Source organism: Marmota monax, unplaced genomic scaffold, assembly GCF_021218885.2.
Source record: "Marmota monax isolate L192 unplaced genomic scaffold, Marmota_monax_Labrador192_F-V1.1 WCK01_AAM20220418_F8-fsc00038, whole genome shotgun sequence".
NCBI lineage: Eukaryota > Metazoa > Chordata > Mammalia > Rodentia > Sciuridae > Marmota > Marmota monax.
Genome location: NW_026692498.1, coordinates 1,154,019 through 1,172,902, shown reverse-complemented (window position 1 = coordinate 1,172,902; position 18,884 = coordinate 1,154,019). Strand labels below are relative to the sequence as shown.

Below are 18,884 nucleotides of genomic sequence, written 5' to 3'. Positions count from 1 at the left end.
CACCCCTCCGGGGGCCTGTGCTCACTGCCCAGGCACGCCACTGGGGCACCTCAACTCTCCTTCCTAACCTGACCTCCATCTAAGCCCAGAGCCCTGCAGGCCTCCTCCTCACCCTGCCAGGCACAGCCGGTGGACAGAATCCATTCTGACTCCAGGCCAGCACCTATACCTTGGACCCTCACCGACTTTAGGTATGGGGACCCCTTCCTGCTCCAAGCCTTGGGGTCCCTCCTGTGCCTGCCCTGGTCCTTGGGATGGACAGGGGCTGCCCAGGGAGGGGAGTGAGTGATGGATACTGCTCCCGGCAGAAGATGGGGGCCACGGGGCAGGGAGACTGGGTGGTCGGGTGCCTGTGCATTCACAGAGCCTCCAAGACAGCCTCAGGAGCACAAGGCAACCCTGGCCAGGTGGGCGGTGGGGTGAGCAGTGGGGCCAAGGCTAAGGTGCAGGTGAGCGTGAGGGGTTCTTACCACATTTGGAAAGCTGCCCCGTCATCATTTCCATACAGTTAGTGGTGTCTGGAGCACAGAATGGAGAGAGGAGGGAGGGAGAGAGTGAAAAAGGCTGCCCACTCCTACCTGACCAGCTGGCCACCTGCAGCCTCTGGCAGGGCCCAGAGGGGTTGGGCCCAGATGGGTGGGGCCAGGAGTGGGCAGGGCCCAGACAGGGAAGATCTAGGACCAGGCGGTGCTGGGATGGGCAGGGGCACAGGGCTAGGCCCTGAGGGCAGGGCTTAGAGCAAGGACAGAGTTAAGCTAGTGGCAGGGGTCAGAGCAGGAATCGCCTGCCTGCAGTGGGGCGGGAGCCAGGTGGCAGTGGAAGATCTCCCAGCAGCCAGAGCCAGAAGGCAGGACGTAGCCCTGTCCTGGGGACAGACATACTGCTCTGGCATGGTTTACCCTGGCCCCTGTGCGTCTTCCCACTCTGCCACTCAGGCACTGCATGGGGTGGCTCCCACTCACCCCTCAACTTGTCTTGGCCCCCCCTCCTTGTCCTTCTCCCGCCCTCTGCTGAGCCTGGAAGTGTCCTGCTGGCAGGGGCCAAGGCTAGGGTGGTAGCAGAGCCCTGGGGTGGGCACTGTCCCTCCAAGCCCTCCCTGGGGCCTGCAGACAGATGGACATGTGCATGTGGCCTGCTCACTAGGGGCCTCTCAGCCTCCCCACCCCCACCCTGGGTTGGGTTCCCTGTCAGAGTGGCCACCAGGGTCCCGGAGGACAGGAGGTTCCTGAGGAGCTGCATTTGTCCCTTCTGTGAGGGACAAGCTCTGGAGCTAAGTCACTGAAGTATGGAGGAGGACGCCAGGAAGGGCCGGGAGACAGGAGACCCATGGCAGGCAACAGTGGGACAGGCTGAGGTCCCAGGTCCATAAGGGGACAGACAGGGTCCAGGGTGAGCACCCAACAGTCTGAAGGACAGCGCTCAACAAAGGCCAGGGCTGAGGTTGGGGCTCTGCTCATGGTGATGCCAGGAACAGAGAAGGGCCTCAGCAGCTGAGTGGCCCCACCTGGGCTTCATCTGCCCCCAGACACACCCACCCTTCCAGAGCTGCCTCGGCCTGTTGTCCTCAGCTCAGTCACCCGGCACTGCCTGCTGCGTCCAGCCTGTTTCCCTCTGCTCTATGGTGGGGCCTGGCCCTTAGGAGGCACAGGCTGCTCAGGTCGACGGCACGTCCCCCTGCCCCCAAACAGTGCCTGCCTGGGCACCTGGCCCACCCTGCTTCCTGCCCACTGCTGGCTGGCTCCCAGGAGTGGGGGCTCCCTGGAGCCTGGGCCAGGGCTAGGGCTGTCACCGTGGGGTGACGAGGTGCATGTTGGAGGCACATCCACAGATGATGGGAGGAAGATGGAATGAGATGGGGGCAGGGTTAAACAGGACCTCCAGGACCCCACACACGCACAGAAGTGATGGACAGGCCCCAGCTGTGGAGACAGCAGGCTGGGAAAAGGGCCCAGTGAGACCCAGCTGGCTGTGGGGCTCAGAGAGGCTGGGCTTGGGCTGTTTTCTGTCTCCAAGGCCCCAACCCCCTTGCATGACTCACAATGACCCCATGCATACACTCAGCAAACCCTTGGCTAACAGACAGCCATGCACGTGCCCAGGTCCTGCCTCCTGGGGCCCACACGCGTGTGCCATGCACAGGGCCAGGTGTGCAGCTGTTGCCTCTCCCCACCAGATGCCAGTGGCCTGGATGCCCCTGCTGGCCAGGGCCTAGCAGCCCTCCCCTGAGTACCCTGCTCTGCGGCCAGGTCCCTGTGCTGCTCAAGGCAGGGCTTCAGGTAGTCAGGAGCTGCAGGGAGATGGGGAGCCCCAGCCCTCTTAGGGTGCTGTGTGGCAGGGAGCCCCAAGGGGCAGGGCCTTGGTCTCTACTCCCAGAGCCTGCTCAGGTTGCCCCAGTGTCCAGCTGCCTGGGTGCTGGGCCCGCTGGCCTGTCCAGGGCCAGAACAGACGAGTGGGCATAGGGTGCCCCTCTCAAGGCCAGCCTGGCTCTTGCCAGGCCCTGCCCGCAGCCCCTCCCCACCCCGGCAGCAGGCCGGACACCTTACCTGCCAGCGTCAGAGGCTACTCTCGTAGCTGGTGGCCACCTTCTGGCCCTTAAGCCCAGCACCCCAGCTTAGTCCTGGCACTGGCGGGGGGGGTTCTACAGTGGACAAGAGGCACCTTTCAGTGTGCTGCAGCCCGCTGTGCCCGGGGAGGGGCCCTGCTTCCTGAGCGGTGCAGCCACAGCTTGGGGCAGGGAGGCCGTGCTGGGCCCTCACACCTCCCATCCACACAGCACCACTGGCCACACCCCACTCGCTAGCCACAGGTGCCCTAGCTGAGCCTCCGCCTCACCTGACAGGTGCTGGGCAGACGGCTGGTCATGGGTGCTCAGCAGCTGGGCCTGGATGGTCTCCACCACCCTCTTGAAGCGGCGGCTGGGACCTGGGGGAGATAGGGGTCATATCCCTGTGCCGCACAGCCATCCAAAGCTGCCCCCGGCCACAGGCTCACCTGAGAGCAGAGTGAAGGTGACAGAGTAGATGCCGTTCTCCTTCTGGGCCTCACCACCCTCAGTGTAGGTGATGTCCACCTGGAACTTGACCGGCTTCTGGAACACGGCTGGGCCCCCCGTCGCCTTGTACTCAGCCCGGAAGCTCGTCTGGGAGATGACGCTGTGGCTGAGGCTGGGGATCTGAAGAGCACACAGCGCGCAGCATGAGCAGAGCCGGCCCTCCTGGGAGGCAGCCTGGGAGGCAGCCCTGCAGCTCTGCCCTGCTCGACACAGAGAATCCAGGCCGCAGGCCCTGTGCTCCTGAGCCTGTTTCCAGATCTGTGAGGCAGGCGTGGTGCAGGCAAGACTAACAGAGTCACTGTCCCCAGCCCCCGCCTGTCAGGAGCATGCAAACTGTGGCCCTGGGGTCTGCGGGAGGGCCTGTGGAGAGGGCCTGCAGGGAGGGCCAGGAGAACCCCTGCAGCCTGAGGCTGGGGAGCAGGAGCTAAGGGGAGCATCAGAGCACCCCACTAAGGGTGCAGACTTTGTCCCCTGCCCTGGGTCTTCTGGAGCCCAGGCACACAGGGGCTGAGTCCTCCCCAGCTCAATCAGATCCTCAGTGCTGAGCAGCATGGGCAGAGCCATGGGAGACAGGCCGCACCAGCACATGGCCTCTGGCCAGCACTGGGAGGGGACCAGGACCCTGGCTCTGTCTAACGCTGGGCTGGCGACCCAGGAGCAGCATGCAGGGACGTGGTAGATGGGGCTGGGAAGGGGACAGGCCCAGGCTTGAGAGCAGTGAGGGACTGCAAGAGAACAGGTGTCTTCTGCAGCCTGGAACCCAACTGCTCTCCCAGGCTGGGCATCCCTGGCAGGGTTTTGAGCCCTCTCTGGGGCACCAGGGGAAGTCCTTAGCTGTAGACACACAGATAGTAAGGCTTGAGGGTCCCTCGGGCAGTGTGTCCAGTGGGGAAAAGCCACCCTGGGAGGTGGGGGGGCATCCTGAGGCTGGGGGGGGCATCCTCAGGGTGGATGACCACAGTACAGGATGATTCTCCTGGGCCAAGTGCCAGCATATTGGGGACCAGGATGGGCTAGGATGGGGATATGAGCTAAGAAGGCCCCAGACAGGCCTGGCCTAGCACAAGGCAGTCCCCAGACAGGACACAGGCCAGGACAGGATGTCAGCAGGGACAGAAGCCCCCTGAATGGACCGAGAGCTCACATCCTGGCTAAAACAATGTCTCTACTCAAGTCTTTGAGGATCCTTCTGCTCTTCAGAACCCAAAAGATGAGACACCCATTCAAGACCCCAAGCCTGGCCCCGCCTCACAGGGACCACTGGGTTCCATGGGCAAGGTAGGGGCTGTGTGAGGCCTACAAACCAATGGGTGAGGAGAGGGGCACAGGAAACAGGTGTCCACCGAAGGTCAGCAGGAACCCACACAGGTCCCTCAAGCTCACAGCCTCCCTTGAGCTGTGTGGCCACCTGCATTGACCCTCAGCCTCTAGCCCACCCTATGCCCAGAGCCCATCCCTCCACAGCCAGCCCAGAGCAGCCCCCCACCCCTGCTGCAGGCCAAGGGCCCCCAGCAGTGCTTCTCCAAGCAGGAAAGCACGTGGGCAAGAGGGCACCAAGGCTCGTTCTGGGCCCCAGCTGCCTGCCTGCATAGGCTGGACCCAGAGGGGAGGGCAGCCCGCCAGGCCCTGCCTGGCCTCACCGATAAGAAGGCATGCACAATGTCAGCCTTGATGGAGCTCAGGGGCTTGTCCTTGATGACCAGGAAGATCTGCTCCTCCTTCTCCAGGTTGATGAAGTTCCCGAACCAGGACTTCTTGGCCAGCCTGGGGACAGAGGCTGTGATGACTGGCAGGCCCACCACCGGCCCCCAATGCTGGCCCCGTCTCACCCCTAATTCATCCACCCCCAACACCACTGTGTGGCCAAAACCCATAACCATCTCCCCAAACTCAGCCCCAAACCTTAACCTGACCCCCACGCTAACCCTAACCTAGCCCAAGCCTGTGGTCCCAACCCTCTCCAAACGTACTAACTCCACCTCCTACCCCGAACCTGCTCTCAGAGGCCCTGCTGGTCTCAGCTGCACATGCTGGACACCAGCCAGCCAGGCAGGGGTGGGAGCTAGAAGGGAGCCCCAGCCCTGCCCTGCTCCCAGGTCCCTGCTGTGCCCGTCCTGGCAGAAGTACCCCCAACCTGGTGTACAGGCAGGCATGGGAGAGAAGCTGCAGACAGCAGGGCCACGTGCCCCTTTCATCTGGTAGGTGACCTAGGGATGATGGCTGCTGGCTCTGCCTGGGAGACCAGGCCCCACATGTAGATCCTGGACTCCCAGACCTGGTCCAGGGCCAGTGTGATCTACACCTGGCCATGTGATCCACCTTACCACAGCCTGTTTCCTCAGATTGACCCAGCACCTGGTGACCACTGGCCTGCCAGCACCCACTGCTGCCCAGCGGGCCTCAGCTGCCTGACAGGCAGGCCCGGGCCCACCTGGCCCCCTGCCACCCCAGGTCATCCTGCTCCTCATCCTCACTGCATGAGGCCATCCAACCCCTTTCCACTCTTATCCTAAGTCACAGATGCCATCTGCGGTGGAGCCCGTGCCCGGACAGGAGCTGGATGCCAGCGTGTTGGGCAGACACTGCCAGCCTCAGTTGCATCCATAGGGGGCTACTGCCCCTTGGAATGGGAACCAGGGGGATATGGCAAACGTGCAGGTGGCACCTCTGAGTGAGGGCAAACGGCTCAGCCTCTTGCCACCTTGCTGGCAGTCTCCCCACCGAAGCCCTGGGGACCCAGCCTGCCCACCACCACGGGGCTGGGAGGGGCTCCTCCCCAGTGCCCTGGGACACCACCACAGTGCCCAGTGGGGCACATCCAGGCGACACCACCACAGTGCCCAGTGGGGCACATCCAGGCGACACCACCACAGTGCCCAGTGGGGCACATCCAGGCGACACCACCACAGTGCCCAGTGGGGCACATCCAGGCGACACCACCACAGTGCCCAGTGGGGCACATCCAGGCGACACCACCTCAGTGCCCAGTGGGGCACATCCAGGCTCCCGCCCTGGAAACCAGGAGTCGCTGAGCTTGCAGGGACCTCTCCCCAGTGACCCCCAGCCTGCACACCACCACAGTGGGCTCCTCTCCCCAGTGACCACCAGCCTGCACACCGGCAGCCGTAGGGCAGACACATCCAGTGCACCCACACAGGCTGGGGTGGCAGTGCAGAGGCTGGTGGCAGGAGGGAGGTACCCCCATGCCACTGCCAGCATCTGGGCCCAGGGCAGATAGGGGGGGCAGCAAGGGCAGGAGGACCTGCGCGGGCAACACCCGCCCTGGGCTGGCCTGAGGCTCAGCATGACTTTTGAGCGCCATGTTCCCACCCAGCCCCTTCGTGCTCCTGCTGCCCAAAGCCCACGGTCATCTTGTTTGAAGCTCTCTGAGTAAGCTCTTGGCCTGACCATGCCCAGTACCCACGTCAGGGCCTGAAGACCAGGGGCACTCAGGGCCTCCTACAGAGCAGACGGGAAGACACAGATGGGTTTCTGACGCCCCTCCTTCAAGGAAGACAGAGAATCACAACTGAGGTCTTGGACTTTGGGTTCTGTGGTGTGGCGTCTGGCACAGAGGGTCCCCTGTCTAAAAGAAGCCCAATGACCAGAGGGGCCTGAGTGGGCCGGGGTGGTTCTGCTGGAGCTCTCATGTTCGCATGGCTGGGCCATATCGTCCAGCCTGGGTGTGGACACCAGGTGTCTGGGGATGAGAACAGCACTTAGATCAGTGAACGCAGGGAGACAGACGACCCCCTCAGGAAGTGGGCCTGGCTTGACACACAGGCTTCCCAAGAGGAGAGAATTCTCCAGTCTTCACAAGGCCGTCCTCGTGTTGTCTCTGGAAGCCACGAACAACCTGGGCTGGCAGCAGCCAGGGAGCAAGTCCTCAGTACGGAGGAGGTGATGGCGTCTTGAGCCTGGGGGCCACTGCATCTGCTCAGGCCCTTGGGAGGGGATGAGGCTCCGAGGGCCCCCACCAGCGAGAGAGGAAGCGGGTTGGTGCACTGGAGTCAGGCTGTGGGGGCTTTCTTCCAACTTTTCCAAAACACAGAAGACTTGCAAGTCTGAGGCTGAAAGCTTTTGGCAGCAGCCCAACTGACAGCAGAACCAAACAGGGTTCCCCGGCACCCGCTGGCCACCGTGCCTCCGCCACAACGTGACAGAAAGTCCACGGCTCCCCTGCATACGCCGCTCCCAGAGGGTTTAGCACAGAGCAGGCTGCCTCCCGGGGTTCCTTACTGAGCACCAATGGCAGGATAAGTCTTTCCCCTCGCTCTGACAAGGCTGTCCCCACCACCATTGTACGCAGAGGCCACAAGACCCCCACCAAGCTGTGCCCTGCAGCAGCACTGCACAAGAGTCACGCAGCACTTCCACACATGTACCTCAGCAGTGGCCAGAGAGCTGACCAGTAGAGGCCACTGAGAAGGACAAAGAGAGGATTCGACGCTCACAGGCATCACCATGGGATGTGCCATACAGGCACCTGGTGTCTGCAGGGTGGCCATGGCTCTGCCTGCCTGGGTGTCCTTTCCTCAAGTTCAGCATTCAAGAGGGCCAGGGCCAGGTCTCACTCTGCCCACTCCATTGTTACCAAGCCTCTGCCAAGGCCATGTCCCCAAGCTCCTACCCAGCCTGCTAGGTCCTCCATGTTGCTGCTGGGCCCTGCATCCTGCAGCTATCCCTCCTCAGCAAAGCCCGACTTCCTGAGACCCGACTGTCCCTACGATCCCCCAGGCCCTGGGAAGCACAGTGCACCCCCTGCACACCTCACCCCAGTGGGGCCCAAGGTGAGACTCAGCAGCCCCAGTCGGGCCCTGCCTGCAGTGGGACCAGGGGAACAAGCAGGGCCGCCTCGAGAAGGACCCCACCTGCCCTTGGGAAGGGTCTCCCAAGTCCCTCCCCAGCTGGTCTGGTGTCCAGTGCCAGGAGACCTCCAGGATCCACTTACTCTGGGGAGGACTCCGGGGTCAGGTTGGACATCTCCTCGGGTGTGGGAACTGCACACAAGGGAAGAAGAGGGAGAGAGAGGCTCAGCCCCTGCCCCAGCTCCCCCATCAACTCCACCAGCCCTCAGCCTGCAGGGAGCTGTCCAGCCTCTGGTGCTGAAGTCGAGCTGTGTCTCCTTCAGCCTCCAACCAGCCCAGACCCAGCTGGTCACCCAGCACCGTGCAGGGCCTGTGCACTGCCCACCACCCGTGGCAGCCGATCCTCCTCCCTGGGCTCAGGCAGCTCCAGCTGACAGCTGGCGATGCCGACACCCAGAGGTGCTGGCCCAGCCTGTGTGAGGTGAGCCTCGGGCAACGTGGCTGCTGCCACAGCTTCTGGTAGAACAGCCCCCAAGAAGGCGGCGGATACTGGGTACAGTGGGGAGCGTGAGGGGAGGAGCTGGGATGGGGCGAGGGCAGACTTGAGAGGGCACCAAGGCTGCAGAGCAGCCCCCAGACCCTGCCATCTGTCTGCAGGCAACTCCAATAGGGCTGGGCAGGCCTGGAGCTGTCCCCTGCCCTGGTCCCCTGCCCTGGCCGGTGCTGGCTCTGACCTTGAAGTTTCCGGCGGTGGAAGCGGGGAGAGCCCAGGAAGCTGTTCTTGATGGAGTTGAGCCGTGTCCGCCAGGGCACCCCTCCAACACTTGGGCTGGATGGCGGTGTGGGGTTGGGCGTGCCGGCTGGGCTCTCCTTTGGCGTGTGGACGGGCGTCCCCTTGGGGGTAGGGAGGGGACTGCCCCTCGGCGAGGGGTGAGGGGTCACCTGTATGGTGGGGACAGATTTGGTGTTCGGTTCAGTCCCAGCGGGAGGGAGCCGGGCAGGGTGTGGCAGGGCCAGGGGGCCTGGGGGCAAGGCCAGCGGGGGGCTGAGGCTGGCGACAGGAGGCTGGGCCTGGGCGCAGGCGGGGAGTGGACTGGACGTGGTGCCCTGTAGTGGCTTGTCGGTGAGCTTGGCCTTGCACGGCAAGGTCTGGGTCTTGGGGTTGGGCCGTGGGGCGGCCTGTGGAGGGAGGACAGGTCCAGGCCGCGAGGTGCTCCGGCAAGCTTCAGGCTCCAGGGAGGTGGCCAGGGGGCAGGCCGTGGAGGGGAGCTCGGGGGGAGGGGGGGGCAGGATGGACTTTCTAATGGGCTACGAGGGAGCAGAGAACCAGGGGGCAGGGTGACCATGCAGCCGCCCACATGCCCCACCCGCCCCATGCAACCCAGCATCAGAGCATCAAACAGGACCCCAAGCAGGACGGACGGGCAGCCAGGGAGGGTTGGCCACAAAAGAAAACGGAATGACGAGAAAACAAACAACACAAACAGAAGAACGTGCAGTTAGCAAGAGCAGCAGCCACAAGGCAGCCCAGCCCAGCGGGCTTGAGTCCCGGCCTGTGCCCCCCCCACCGGCCCTGCGCACGCGGGATGGCAGACCCACAGCTGAGGTCAGGATGGCTGGTCACTCACCCGGGGACTGCTGAGTGGACTCGTGGACAGGCCTGAGGAGGCACCACTGATGGACCGAGACCTGGGGGTGGCAAAGGACAAAACAGTGACTCGGCCAGGAGGGGCTCCTGCTCCTCTCCCCAGGTGGACCACCAAGAGGCCTGGAGACCCAGCCCAGAGCCCCCAGGCCTTGGGGCCTGGTTCACACCTGCCAACCCTAAGAGGTCCCTGGATGCACAGCTGTGCCTAGGATCACCCTGCTGACCTCACCCATCAGCACCCAGTGTGCAGCTGGGGTCCTTGGGGCTCCTCCCCACACACAGGAACCACCATCAGCCCAGGCCTGGCACAGGATAAGGTGCCCAGAGGGCCTCAGCAAGGTCTGCAGGCCCCTGGGTAGATGGAGGGACGAGGGGCAAGGTGGAGGCTTGCTGTGAACTGGGTCCAGCCCCATCCTTGCCAAGCCTCCTGTTGGGTCCACTCCCCTGCTGCCTGAGCACGGACCCCAAGGCTGAGCTGTCACAGCGACGGGTGTGTGGACCACCAGCTGGGCACTAGCCCAGCCCTCCACATCCACAAATGTCCACAAGAGACGCCTGCGGCCAGCCCAGAGCCCTCCTCTTGCACCATCACTGCCCCACTTGGCTGAAGACCGGCCAGGCACAGCAGAGAGCCCATGTGTCCACCACCACAGGTGAGCAGCTGCCTGAGGGCAGGCACAGGCCTTGGCCCCACCACACCAAAAGAGAGGACAAGCAAAGGCCATCTCACCCCTGGGCAGCGGCACCTGCCATCCTTAGAGGAGGGAAACGGGGGCAGGGGTGGCAGCCACAGAAGAGAAGAGGACAGGAAAGAGTAAAAGACCATCCCACATTGCCCCCAGTGTGCCCACTGCTGGCCAGCCCGGCTGCAAAGGGCCTCCCGGCCCATACCGAGGACTGGCTCCTAGGCTCAGGAGCTACTGAGGGCGCCAGCACCCTGGCCACCCTGGCCCTTGCCTGGTTCCCAGCTGGCCCCCAGGCACCTGTGGGAAGGGCCCCGTGGCAGCAACCTGCAGGTCTCCCCACCTGACTGCCAAGGGAGAGGGAGGCAGCGAGACCCTCTGCCAGGAGCCTGCCTGGGCCAGCATTGGGCAAAGCCCAGGTGCAGAGAGGGAGCCCGGCCCCAAGGAGGTGTCCAGGGAGAGGGGGTGCCCTGGGGGCAGCAGCCACGAGCAAGCAAGATCAGGGCCCCAGGCTCCCCAGGCCAGCCAGGAGCTTGCCACCTGGCGCGAGGAGAGCAGAGGAGCTGCGGCAGGGCTGGGGCTGAGCAGGCCTCCTGCCTGGCCCCCGGACACTGAGCTACAACTGGCACGTCAGGAAAGGCGCGGTCCTGAGGACAGTGGAGGGGGGTGCAGGGTGAGGGAGGGGCCAGGGCACAGGCAGGCTCCACAGGGACGAGGCCCAAGGGGCCAGAGCTCTGGGAGGCAGCTCTGCAGGCAGTGCCCCCACCCAGGGTGTCAGCCACCACCTGCCAGCACAGGGGAACGGGGTGGCTGATCCCAGCCCTTGTGGGCAGCAGGGCCACAGCAGCCAGTGCCAGCCAGGCCCACTGGACCAAGGCCAAGCGCCGGCAAAAGGGAGGCCTCCCTGCTGCCACGTGGGGCTCCTAGGGTGGGGAGCATAGTGGTGCCCCCCACCCTGGGCCTGTGTACACACCGTGTGCCGGTCTTTCCCCCGGGCTGGCCATCAGCCTTGCCCCAGCAAACCCACCCCTCCTGGGCCACAGCACAGCTGGCCATGCTCCTTCCTTGGCTGGCTGGACATTCCATTCCCAGAGAGCAGGGGTCAGGAAGCGTCTGCAGCCCAGCCCAGCCCCGCCTCCAGGCCCTGCCTGTGCCTGCCTGGCCAGGCAGGGGCTGTGTGTCTGGGTCTGGGAGGGCGGACGGACGGGCAGGGTGTGTACCTGTCTTCTTTGCTGAATTGGGGATGGGCTTCAGCGATATCCAGGCTTTTACTGAACATTGCTTTACTACAGCAGGAACAAAGCGAGAAAACAGAGTTACTGCCACGGCCACACGCACGCAGGTCACTGCCAGGCCCGTCTGCCGCCCGGGCCACACGGGCGAGACCTCCACACAGCTCTGAGGTAGGGCATGACCTGACAACCCCAGACCAGCACACAGAGACGGCGAGAGAGGACGGGGCAGGAGCCACAGCAAGCTTGCCTGAGCAACCTGCTGGGCAGGGTGGCCAGGCCTCGGGGGATGCCCAGCCCCCACCCCAGCCCCAGGACCCCTGCAGTCCTGGCCAGTGGCCCCTGCGGCCCAGTGCCAAGAGGCCAAGCCAGAAGCTAAAGCAGGCTAGGTGTGCCAGGCCAAAAGGCCTCTGAAACCCTGGGGCAGTCCCACCCCACAGCAGCCAGGCCTGGGGGTTGGGGCAGGAGTTCAGGCCATGCAGGGTGGGAAGGGCTCAGGTTGGCCCCCAGCCTGCCCTGCAAGGCCCAGGGAAGGTGATGGCCACAAGAGCAGAAGGCATGCGCTCAGGCTGCTGGGAGGGTCCTGCAAGGAGCAGCATGCCTACAGCAAGCAGGACACCAGAGGAGACCCTGGCTGCCCCAGGCTGGCAGCTGGTGAACTGGAAGGAGGACCCTGAGGGCTGGCACCCTGGGGTTGAAGGCCCAGCCAGCCCTGATCCCTGGTGAGGGCCTGGGGCCAGCACTGAGGTCTGGCAGTTTATCCTGATGGCCACCCAGCTGCCTTGTGTTTCCGCAGTTTCTGGCAAGTTCCTCTGGTGAGGCCCTTGGCACCCCACTGCCCACTAGAGAGAGGGGGCAGTGGGGTGCTGGCCCAGACCCCAAGGCTGAACAATGACAGCCAGGGCTGATGGGACTCCAGGCCCATGTCTGTCTCACACAACTAGGACTCCCACCTGGGGAGGGAAGACTGGAGACCCCTTCTCAGAGGCCACACCTAGCATCTCCCACAGCTCCGTCCCACCCAGGCAATGCAGGTTCTGGGCACCCTTTCTCCCTCCAGGGGTCCTACGGGACACACACCCACTCAGCACTCCCCCAGATTCCACATCCCTGGCCATGACACTGCCACTGGCCACCCACAGAGGGTCAAACATCAATGAGGGACAAGCCTTCTGGACTGGCAGCTTTCAACATGGCTTGATCACAGGACAGACCAGCCCAGCCCAGCCCAGCCCAGCACAGCTCAGCCCAGTTCAACCCAGCTCAGCCCAGTTCAGTCCAGTTCAGCACAGCTCAGCACAGCACAGCCCAGCTCAGCCCTGCTCAGCCCAGCCCAGCCCTGCTCAGCCCAGTTCTGCTCTGCTCAGCCCAGCCCAGCCCTCTGCTCAGCCCAGTTCTGCTCTGCTCAGCCCTGCTCAGCCCAGTTCTGCTCTGCTCAGCCCAGCCCAGCCCTGCTCAGCCCAGCCCTGCTCAGCCCAGTTCTGCTCTGCTCAGCCCAGCCCTGCTCAGCCCAGCCCAGCCCTGCTCAGCCCAGCCCAGCCCAGCCCTGCTCAGCCCAGCCCTGCTCAGCCCAGTTCTGCTCTGCTCAGCCCAGCCCAGCCCAGCCCAGCCCTGCTCTGCTCTGCTCAGCCCAGCCCAGCCCTGCTCAGCCCAGCCCAGCCCTGCTCAGCCCAGCCCTGCTCAGCCCAGTTCTGCTCTGCTCAGCCCAGCCCAGCCCAGCCCAGCCCAGCCCTGCTCAGCCCAGCCCTGCTCTGCTCTGCTCAGCCCAGCCCAGCCCAGCCCAGCTCAGATCAACCCAGCTCAGTCAGCCAAGTCACCCAGCCCAGCTCAGCTCTGCCTGGTCCAGCCCAGTTCAGCTGAGCCCATCTCAGCCCAGCTCAGATCAGTCCAGCACAGCTTAGTCCAGTCCAGCCTAGCACAGCTCAGCCCAGTGAAGCCCACCCAGCTCAGCTCAGCCCAGCCCCTCAGCCCAGTCCAGCTCAGCTCAGCCTAGCTCAGCCCAGCATAGCCTAGTCCATTTCAGTCCAGCTCAGCCTGTGCGGTCCTGCTAGCAACCCCAGCACCGTGCAGTTCTGATCAGCCAGTGGCCTTGGCCCAGATCTCAGGACCAGTGGGAAGAGACGAGGCCAGGTCTAGAGCAGCCTAGGAGGGTGCTGCCTTGGTGTGGCACCCTAGGGCAGGCACGCACCTCTGGCCATGCTGGGCCATCTCAATGGCTCGCCGCGCAGGCACCGGGGAGCCGCCATCTGTCACGCTGAGCACCTCCATGGACTTGCGCTCGGGCCGCCGCTTGCCGTGCCGGTTCAACATCGGGGAGTCCACACGCTTCCGGGGAGGGTCTGTGTGCAGACAGGGGTCAGCCCTGGCTTCCAGCAAGCCCCAGGACTCAGCATGGGCTGGAGGCCTCATACCTATCTCATTCCTGGGGGGTAGGTCCTCGTCCTCATGGCTGGGGTACCGTTCTTTCCGGTCCAGGAGGAGGAAATAAATCATCTTTTCCTGGTTCTCCCTGTTTGGGGCGAGAGGCACCAGGAGGGTTGGCTCCCAAACACTCCTGGACAGTGTGCCTGCCCGTGGTCCAGGAGGACGCTGCCTCTGGCCACCTTCCCCAAAGCTGCCAGAGCTGGAGTGTGGAGCCCATGGCCAAGCCAGCCCCTCCTGCCCACCCAGGACATACTCCTCAGAGAGCAGGTCCTGCAGCAGCTTGTTGCGGTCTCGGAAGCAGCCCAGGGAGTGCATGCTGTCCAGCACGTCGGGGTCGATGTCCTCCAGGCTGGGCAGCGAACGGATCTGCACCTTTCGGGGGATGGGCTGCTCTGGCTCAGGCTCATTTTTGCCTCCTCTGTGGACAACACAGCACCAGGGGTCACTCACTCCAGCTAGCCGGAGGCCACTCCACCCACCCTAAGGTGGCCAGGAGGGTGGGAGGCCCGCCCTCATCTGGGCCCCTGAGTCCTGTTGCTGTCTCTATGACCAGCCCCTGCAGGCCTCCTGCGTCCTGCCACACCAGCACAGGACAGCTGACAGCAAGGCTGGGGCAGCCCACGCTGGCCAGTGCCCTCCCCCCTCCTCACAGGCCACAGCAACAGGCAAAGCGGGCGTTAGTGGTCAGAGAAGCTACTTACATATACCATATGTGTTTCTGAATGTGCTCTAGCTACAAGGAAAGAGAGAAAGGGAGTTAGTACGGGGGCGCCCACGTTAGGAGGCAGGGAGAGCAGGAGCCGGGAGGCAGGGCGGGGCCCAGGCCAGCACCCCTGCCCTGCCTCCCCAGGTGCAGAGGGAACCACCAGGGGAGGGGGCTGGCAGGGCAGGGCCTGGGAGGAGGGAGGCAGAGGAGCCAGCAGAGCCCTCCAGGCAACTGCCCAGGCCAGGTTCTCCTGGATCCCAGGGGCAGAGAGGGAAAGCAGCCCAAGCCAGGAGGGCCAGGTGGCAGGGAGGGCTGGTGCAGTGTGGTCAGGAGGCCAGGCAGCCCCACTACAGCCCTTCTCCACAGATTCAGGGACAGCGTGCTTGGGGGAGAGAGATAGTCCCTCCTCCTGGAAAGGCCGGCCCAGAGGGCACTTGCTCCTCTCTATGGGCAATGGCCGTCCTGCCTGGAGGGCCCCTCGCCTGATGCAGCCACCTTCGGGGAAGGCCTCACTCTGCCCCGGGGCTTCCCCAGGACACCAGAGGCAGGACAGCAGTTAGGGAGATGCCCAGCGTGGTCACCAGCATTCCCCTGTCACACAGGCACAGGCCTGCCACCCACCTGAGCACTTGGGCATGCCCACACACACCTAGGCAAAACGGCCCTGACACACTCACATCTGTGCGCACACCCACCTCTGTATAATCCCACACCTGGGCACACAGCCGAGCACACATCCCTGCACAGGCTCTCTCATATCTGTACACGCACACTCTGATATACACTCATACACCCGAGCACACCCATCTGGCATGTGTTCTCCCATCCTGTGCACAGGGACCCTGGCTCACACTGACCCACACCTGGCACACACACCCTGAATGTGCACACCCCAGCACACACTAACCCACACAGGGCACCGGGCACACTCACTCCCACACCTGGCACACACACCCTGGATGTGCACACCCCTGGCACACTCCCACACCTGTGTACACATACTTGCATGCACTCTTCCACAACTGGGCACACCCACCCCTGGCACATGCTGTCCCACACCTGTGCACACTCTCACCCCTGAGCACACATGCTCCTGGCACACAATCCTGGAACACTCACTCCCACACCTGTGCACACACCCATGGCACACGCTCTTCCACACCTGGGCACACAAACCCTGGCACACCTGACCCACACATGGCACCCGGCACACTAACTCCCACAGCTGGCACACACTCTCCAACACCTGAGCACACACACTCTTGGCACACTCACTCCCACCCCTGGCACACATGCCCAAGCGTCCACACACCTGGGCACATCACTGGTCCCCAAACCGCCCAGGCGCTGGTGCGGTCACCCATGCACCCTGAGGAACCCAGCCCCCTGGTGACTCCTCGGCCCAGCAGGCCACCGGCAAGGGGCGGGGGCTGCGCAGGGGCGGGCCCCCAGGCGAGGTCCGGGAGGGCAGGACGCACCGTGAGGCGCCGCGCCGCGTCCACCTCGATCATGCCGCGCAGCAGGCTCTGGCAGTCGGGCGGGATGAAGTGCGGCATGTGGAACACCCCGCGCTTGACCTTCTCCAGCAGCTGCCGCAGGTTGTCGTCGTCGAAGGGCAGCGCCCCCTGTGGGCAGGCAGGCTCGGTCACGGCGGCCCGCGGGCACGGGGCGGGGCGGGGGCGGGGCGGGCGCTCACCACCAGCAGGGCGAAGAGGATCACGCCGCAGCTCCACACGTCCGCCTTGCGGCCGTCGTACTTCTCCCCCTGCGGGCGGAGGGCGGAGGGCAGCGGGTCGGCGCGGGCAGGGCTGGGGTGGCGCGGGCCAGGCCCTGCCGGGCGGAGACGCTCCAACCTACCCACCGCCCCCTTCCACCACCGGCTGCAGCGCGAACTTACCCGGATCACCTCTGGGCAGGCATAGTGGGGGGATCTGCGGACAAAAGCGGTGGGTCAGCGAGCGGAGGCCCCGACCTGCCGTCCAGGCCCCGCTCCGCCCAGAGGCATTCCCCTCCAGCCCGGGCCTGGGAGGATGCCCAGCGGGCCCATGGCTCCCAAGGAAGCTCCCACGACCTAAATCCCCACATGCTCTGCGGGAGCTGAGGCCTGGAGCCCAGAACCGCTGCCCATCCGTCTCCCTCCCCGCGGCAGACAGAGACGCAGGGGCACCGCTCACCCACAGCTGGTCTCCAGGAGGCTGTCCCCCACCTGCAGGGACGCCATGCCGAAGTCTGCGATGCGGATGTTGTTCTTCTCGTCCAGCAGCAGGTTCTCTGGCTTCAGGTCCCTGTGGCTGGGGAGGGAGGCCCGGGCTTGGCTCGCCAAGGTCCCCACACCCTCCACTGGGCTTCACAGACAGCCCTTGACCAACTGCAGCCCTCCCTCAAACCCCCATCCTGAACGGTGGCCAATGACAACCCGTGTGCCTGAGAGAAGGGGAGGTATCCTGGCCCAGCGTGCTGGGTCCCGACAGTGGCTCTGAGCGCCCTGGGAGGTGCCCCAGGGAGCTGTGTGGACACTGGCCTCGGGCTGGGGCCGCACCATATGGAGTGACTGTGGCAGAAGTCCAGCGCGGAGATGATCTGCCGGAAGAACTTGCGGGCCTCCTTGGGGGTCAGCCTCCCCTTCTTCACCAGGTAGTCGAACAGCTCCCCCCCGGACACGTGTTCTAGCACCAGGTATCTGCGGGACAGGGGGCATCAGCAGCTGCACTGCCACACCCTGGCACTCACACCCTGGCCCTCTTGCGCAAGCCTAGGGAGCCCAGGGTCTGGGTGGAGGACAGGCTGGGTCTCTGGCGGACCTCCAAGCAGTGCAGGTGGGCTGGGCTCTGAGGGGGTGGTGCACGGGCGCTGCCCTGTCCCGCCCTTCACACCTCAGTGGCCCCCATGCAGTGGGGAGGGCTGCCGAGTGCTGCCCCAGGGGCGGGGCCATGGACCAGCAGCTGCTGTGCAGAGGGGCCAGGGCTGAGGTCATGGGATGCCTGAGGAGACAGGGATCAGTGAGGGGGCACCAGGTTCAGCAGGTGGCCAGCTCTGCCTCCCCACGGAGGGGGCTGTCCCATGCTCCTCTAAGCATGGCCTGTGAGAAGTGGACTCAGCATCCAAACAGAACTTGCGGGGACTGGCACAGCTTGATGCTCCTCTCCCTGCCTGCAGGCACTTAGCCACAGGGTAGAGCCCTAGGGGCTGGCTTCTCAATGGGGGCAGCAGGGGCCACGGGCAGTGTGGACTCTGGTGTTTGGTGACCTCAGGGGAGCAGCTGCAGTCCTACTCAGACTGGGGAGGGGCTCAGAACATGCTGTGTAGAGGCCCTTGAGGTGGGGCCTGGGTGTAACTTCAGGGACATGGGGCAGGTGAACAGATGGGGACAGCACAGAAGCGGGAGACACCCCCAAGTGGGTATGGGGCAGTGGCACCAAGGACAGGCTCAGCCTTGCGGCAGGAGGACCTGTCTGCACTGAGAAGGCAGACGTGTGGGCACTGGGTGGGACTCTGGGCAGGAAGGCTGGTCTGGGGAGTTGGCAGCATGTGGGGCAGGGCCCAAGCACTGGCCACGTGGTGCTCCGCAGGGCCTCAGAACAGCGACCCAGGTGAGGTTGGGAGTCCCTGGGAGCACACCTGGCTGCTCTGGCCTCCCCGTGGGCTCCTCCTTTCCCTGTCCTCTGTCTCTGGCCAGGCCGTGTCCCACCGGCTCTCCCCCGCCCTTCTCCCTGCTGGGAAGCCTCTCCAGAGTTGCCTTCCCATGCAGGCACCCGGCTCAGGCTTCCACAGGAACCCAGCAGAGGTGGGAGCCCAGGAGGAGTCCTGTGCCACAGGGACGTGAGCCTGGCCTGCCCCAAACCTGCCTGTGCCCCCACCTGCCCCCACCCTGGTAGGTCGGAGAGGGCAGAAGGACGAGGTGCAGCTGTCACCCCTGCTGGGCCCCTTGGCAGCCCCCCACACGGGTGAGAGGTCCAGGTGAACTCTGCCACAGCTTCCAGGTCTGTGGTGACAGACCCCAGCCACTGTACCCCATCCTCGACTGAGAGGGGCCCTTGGCTCTCCTGCCACCAGGAAAACACTCAGAGTTGGCCAGCAGTGCACTGTCCCCATTGGAGACGAGGAAATGGGGTCGAGAGAGCTCAGCAGCTTGCCCAGGACAGCATGATACTGCGTCTGCAGCAAGCCCTGGAGAGGTGGGCAGTGGGGAGGGGCTCCAGGCTTCAGGACGTCCAGCACCCTTCTGCATGCAGCCCTTACCTGGCCTAGACCAGCACATGGAGCTCTGCAGGCAAGCTCAGTGAGGCCAGGCATGGTCTATGCAGTGGACAGGGGAGCTGGGAGTCCCACCT

At 64.6% G+C, this 18,884-nt stretch overlaps 1 protein-coding gene across 11 annotated transcripts in view; it reads right to left on the bottom strand.

Annotated features, from left to right (window-relative positions):
- The window catches only part of Brsk2 (BR serine/threonine kinase 2), a 53,723-nt gene that overhangs the window by 1,829 nt on the left and 33,010 nt on the right, over positions 1–18,884 (bottom strand). For 3 of the 11 annotated variants that reach the window (XM_058579343.1, XM_058579346.1, XM_058579349.1), the window contains 17 exons: positions 17,093–17,233; positions 16,728–16,844; positions 16,451–16,484; positions 16,250–16,318; positions 16,032–16,178; positions 14,549–14,580; positions 14,101–14,265; positions 13,835–13,932; positions 13,612–13,762; positions 11,412–11,477; positions 9,489–9,549; positions 8,595–8,802; positions 8,004–8,052; positions 4,693–4,816; positions 2,992–3,172; positions 2,833–2,922; positions 471–518 (listed from right to left, as the gene is read on the bottom strand). In XM_058579343.1, coding sequence (XP_058435326.1) covers positions 471–518; positions 2,833–2,922; positions 2,992–3,172; positions 4,693–4,816; positions 8,004–8,052; positions 8,595–8,802; positions 9,489–9,549; positions 11,412–11,477; positions 13,612–13,762; positions 13,835–13,932; positions 14,101–14,265; positions 14,549–14,580; positions 16,032–16,178; positions 16,250–16,318; positions 16,451–16,484; positions 16,728–16,844; positions 17,093–17,233 — 1,781 coding nt within the window. Of the gene's footprint in view, positions 1–470; positions 519–2,543; positions 2,639–2,832; positions 2,923–2,991; positions 3,173–4,692; positions 4,817–8,003; positions 8,053–8,594; positions 8,803–9,488; positions 9,550–11,411; positions 11,478–13,611; positions 13,763–13,834; positions 13,933–14,100; positions 14,266–14,548; positions 14,581–16,031; positions 16,179–16,249; positions 16,319–16,450; positions 16,485–16,727; positions 16,845–17,092; positions 17,234–18,884 lie in introns of all 11 variants that reach the window. The other 8 variants (XR_009226824.1, XR_009226825.1, XM_058579344.1 and 5 more) reach the window with 6 other exon arrangements.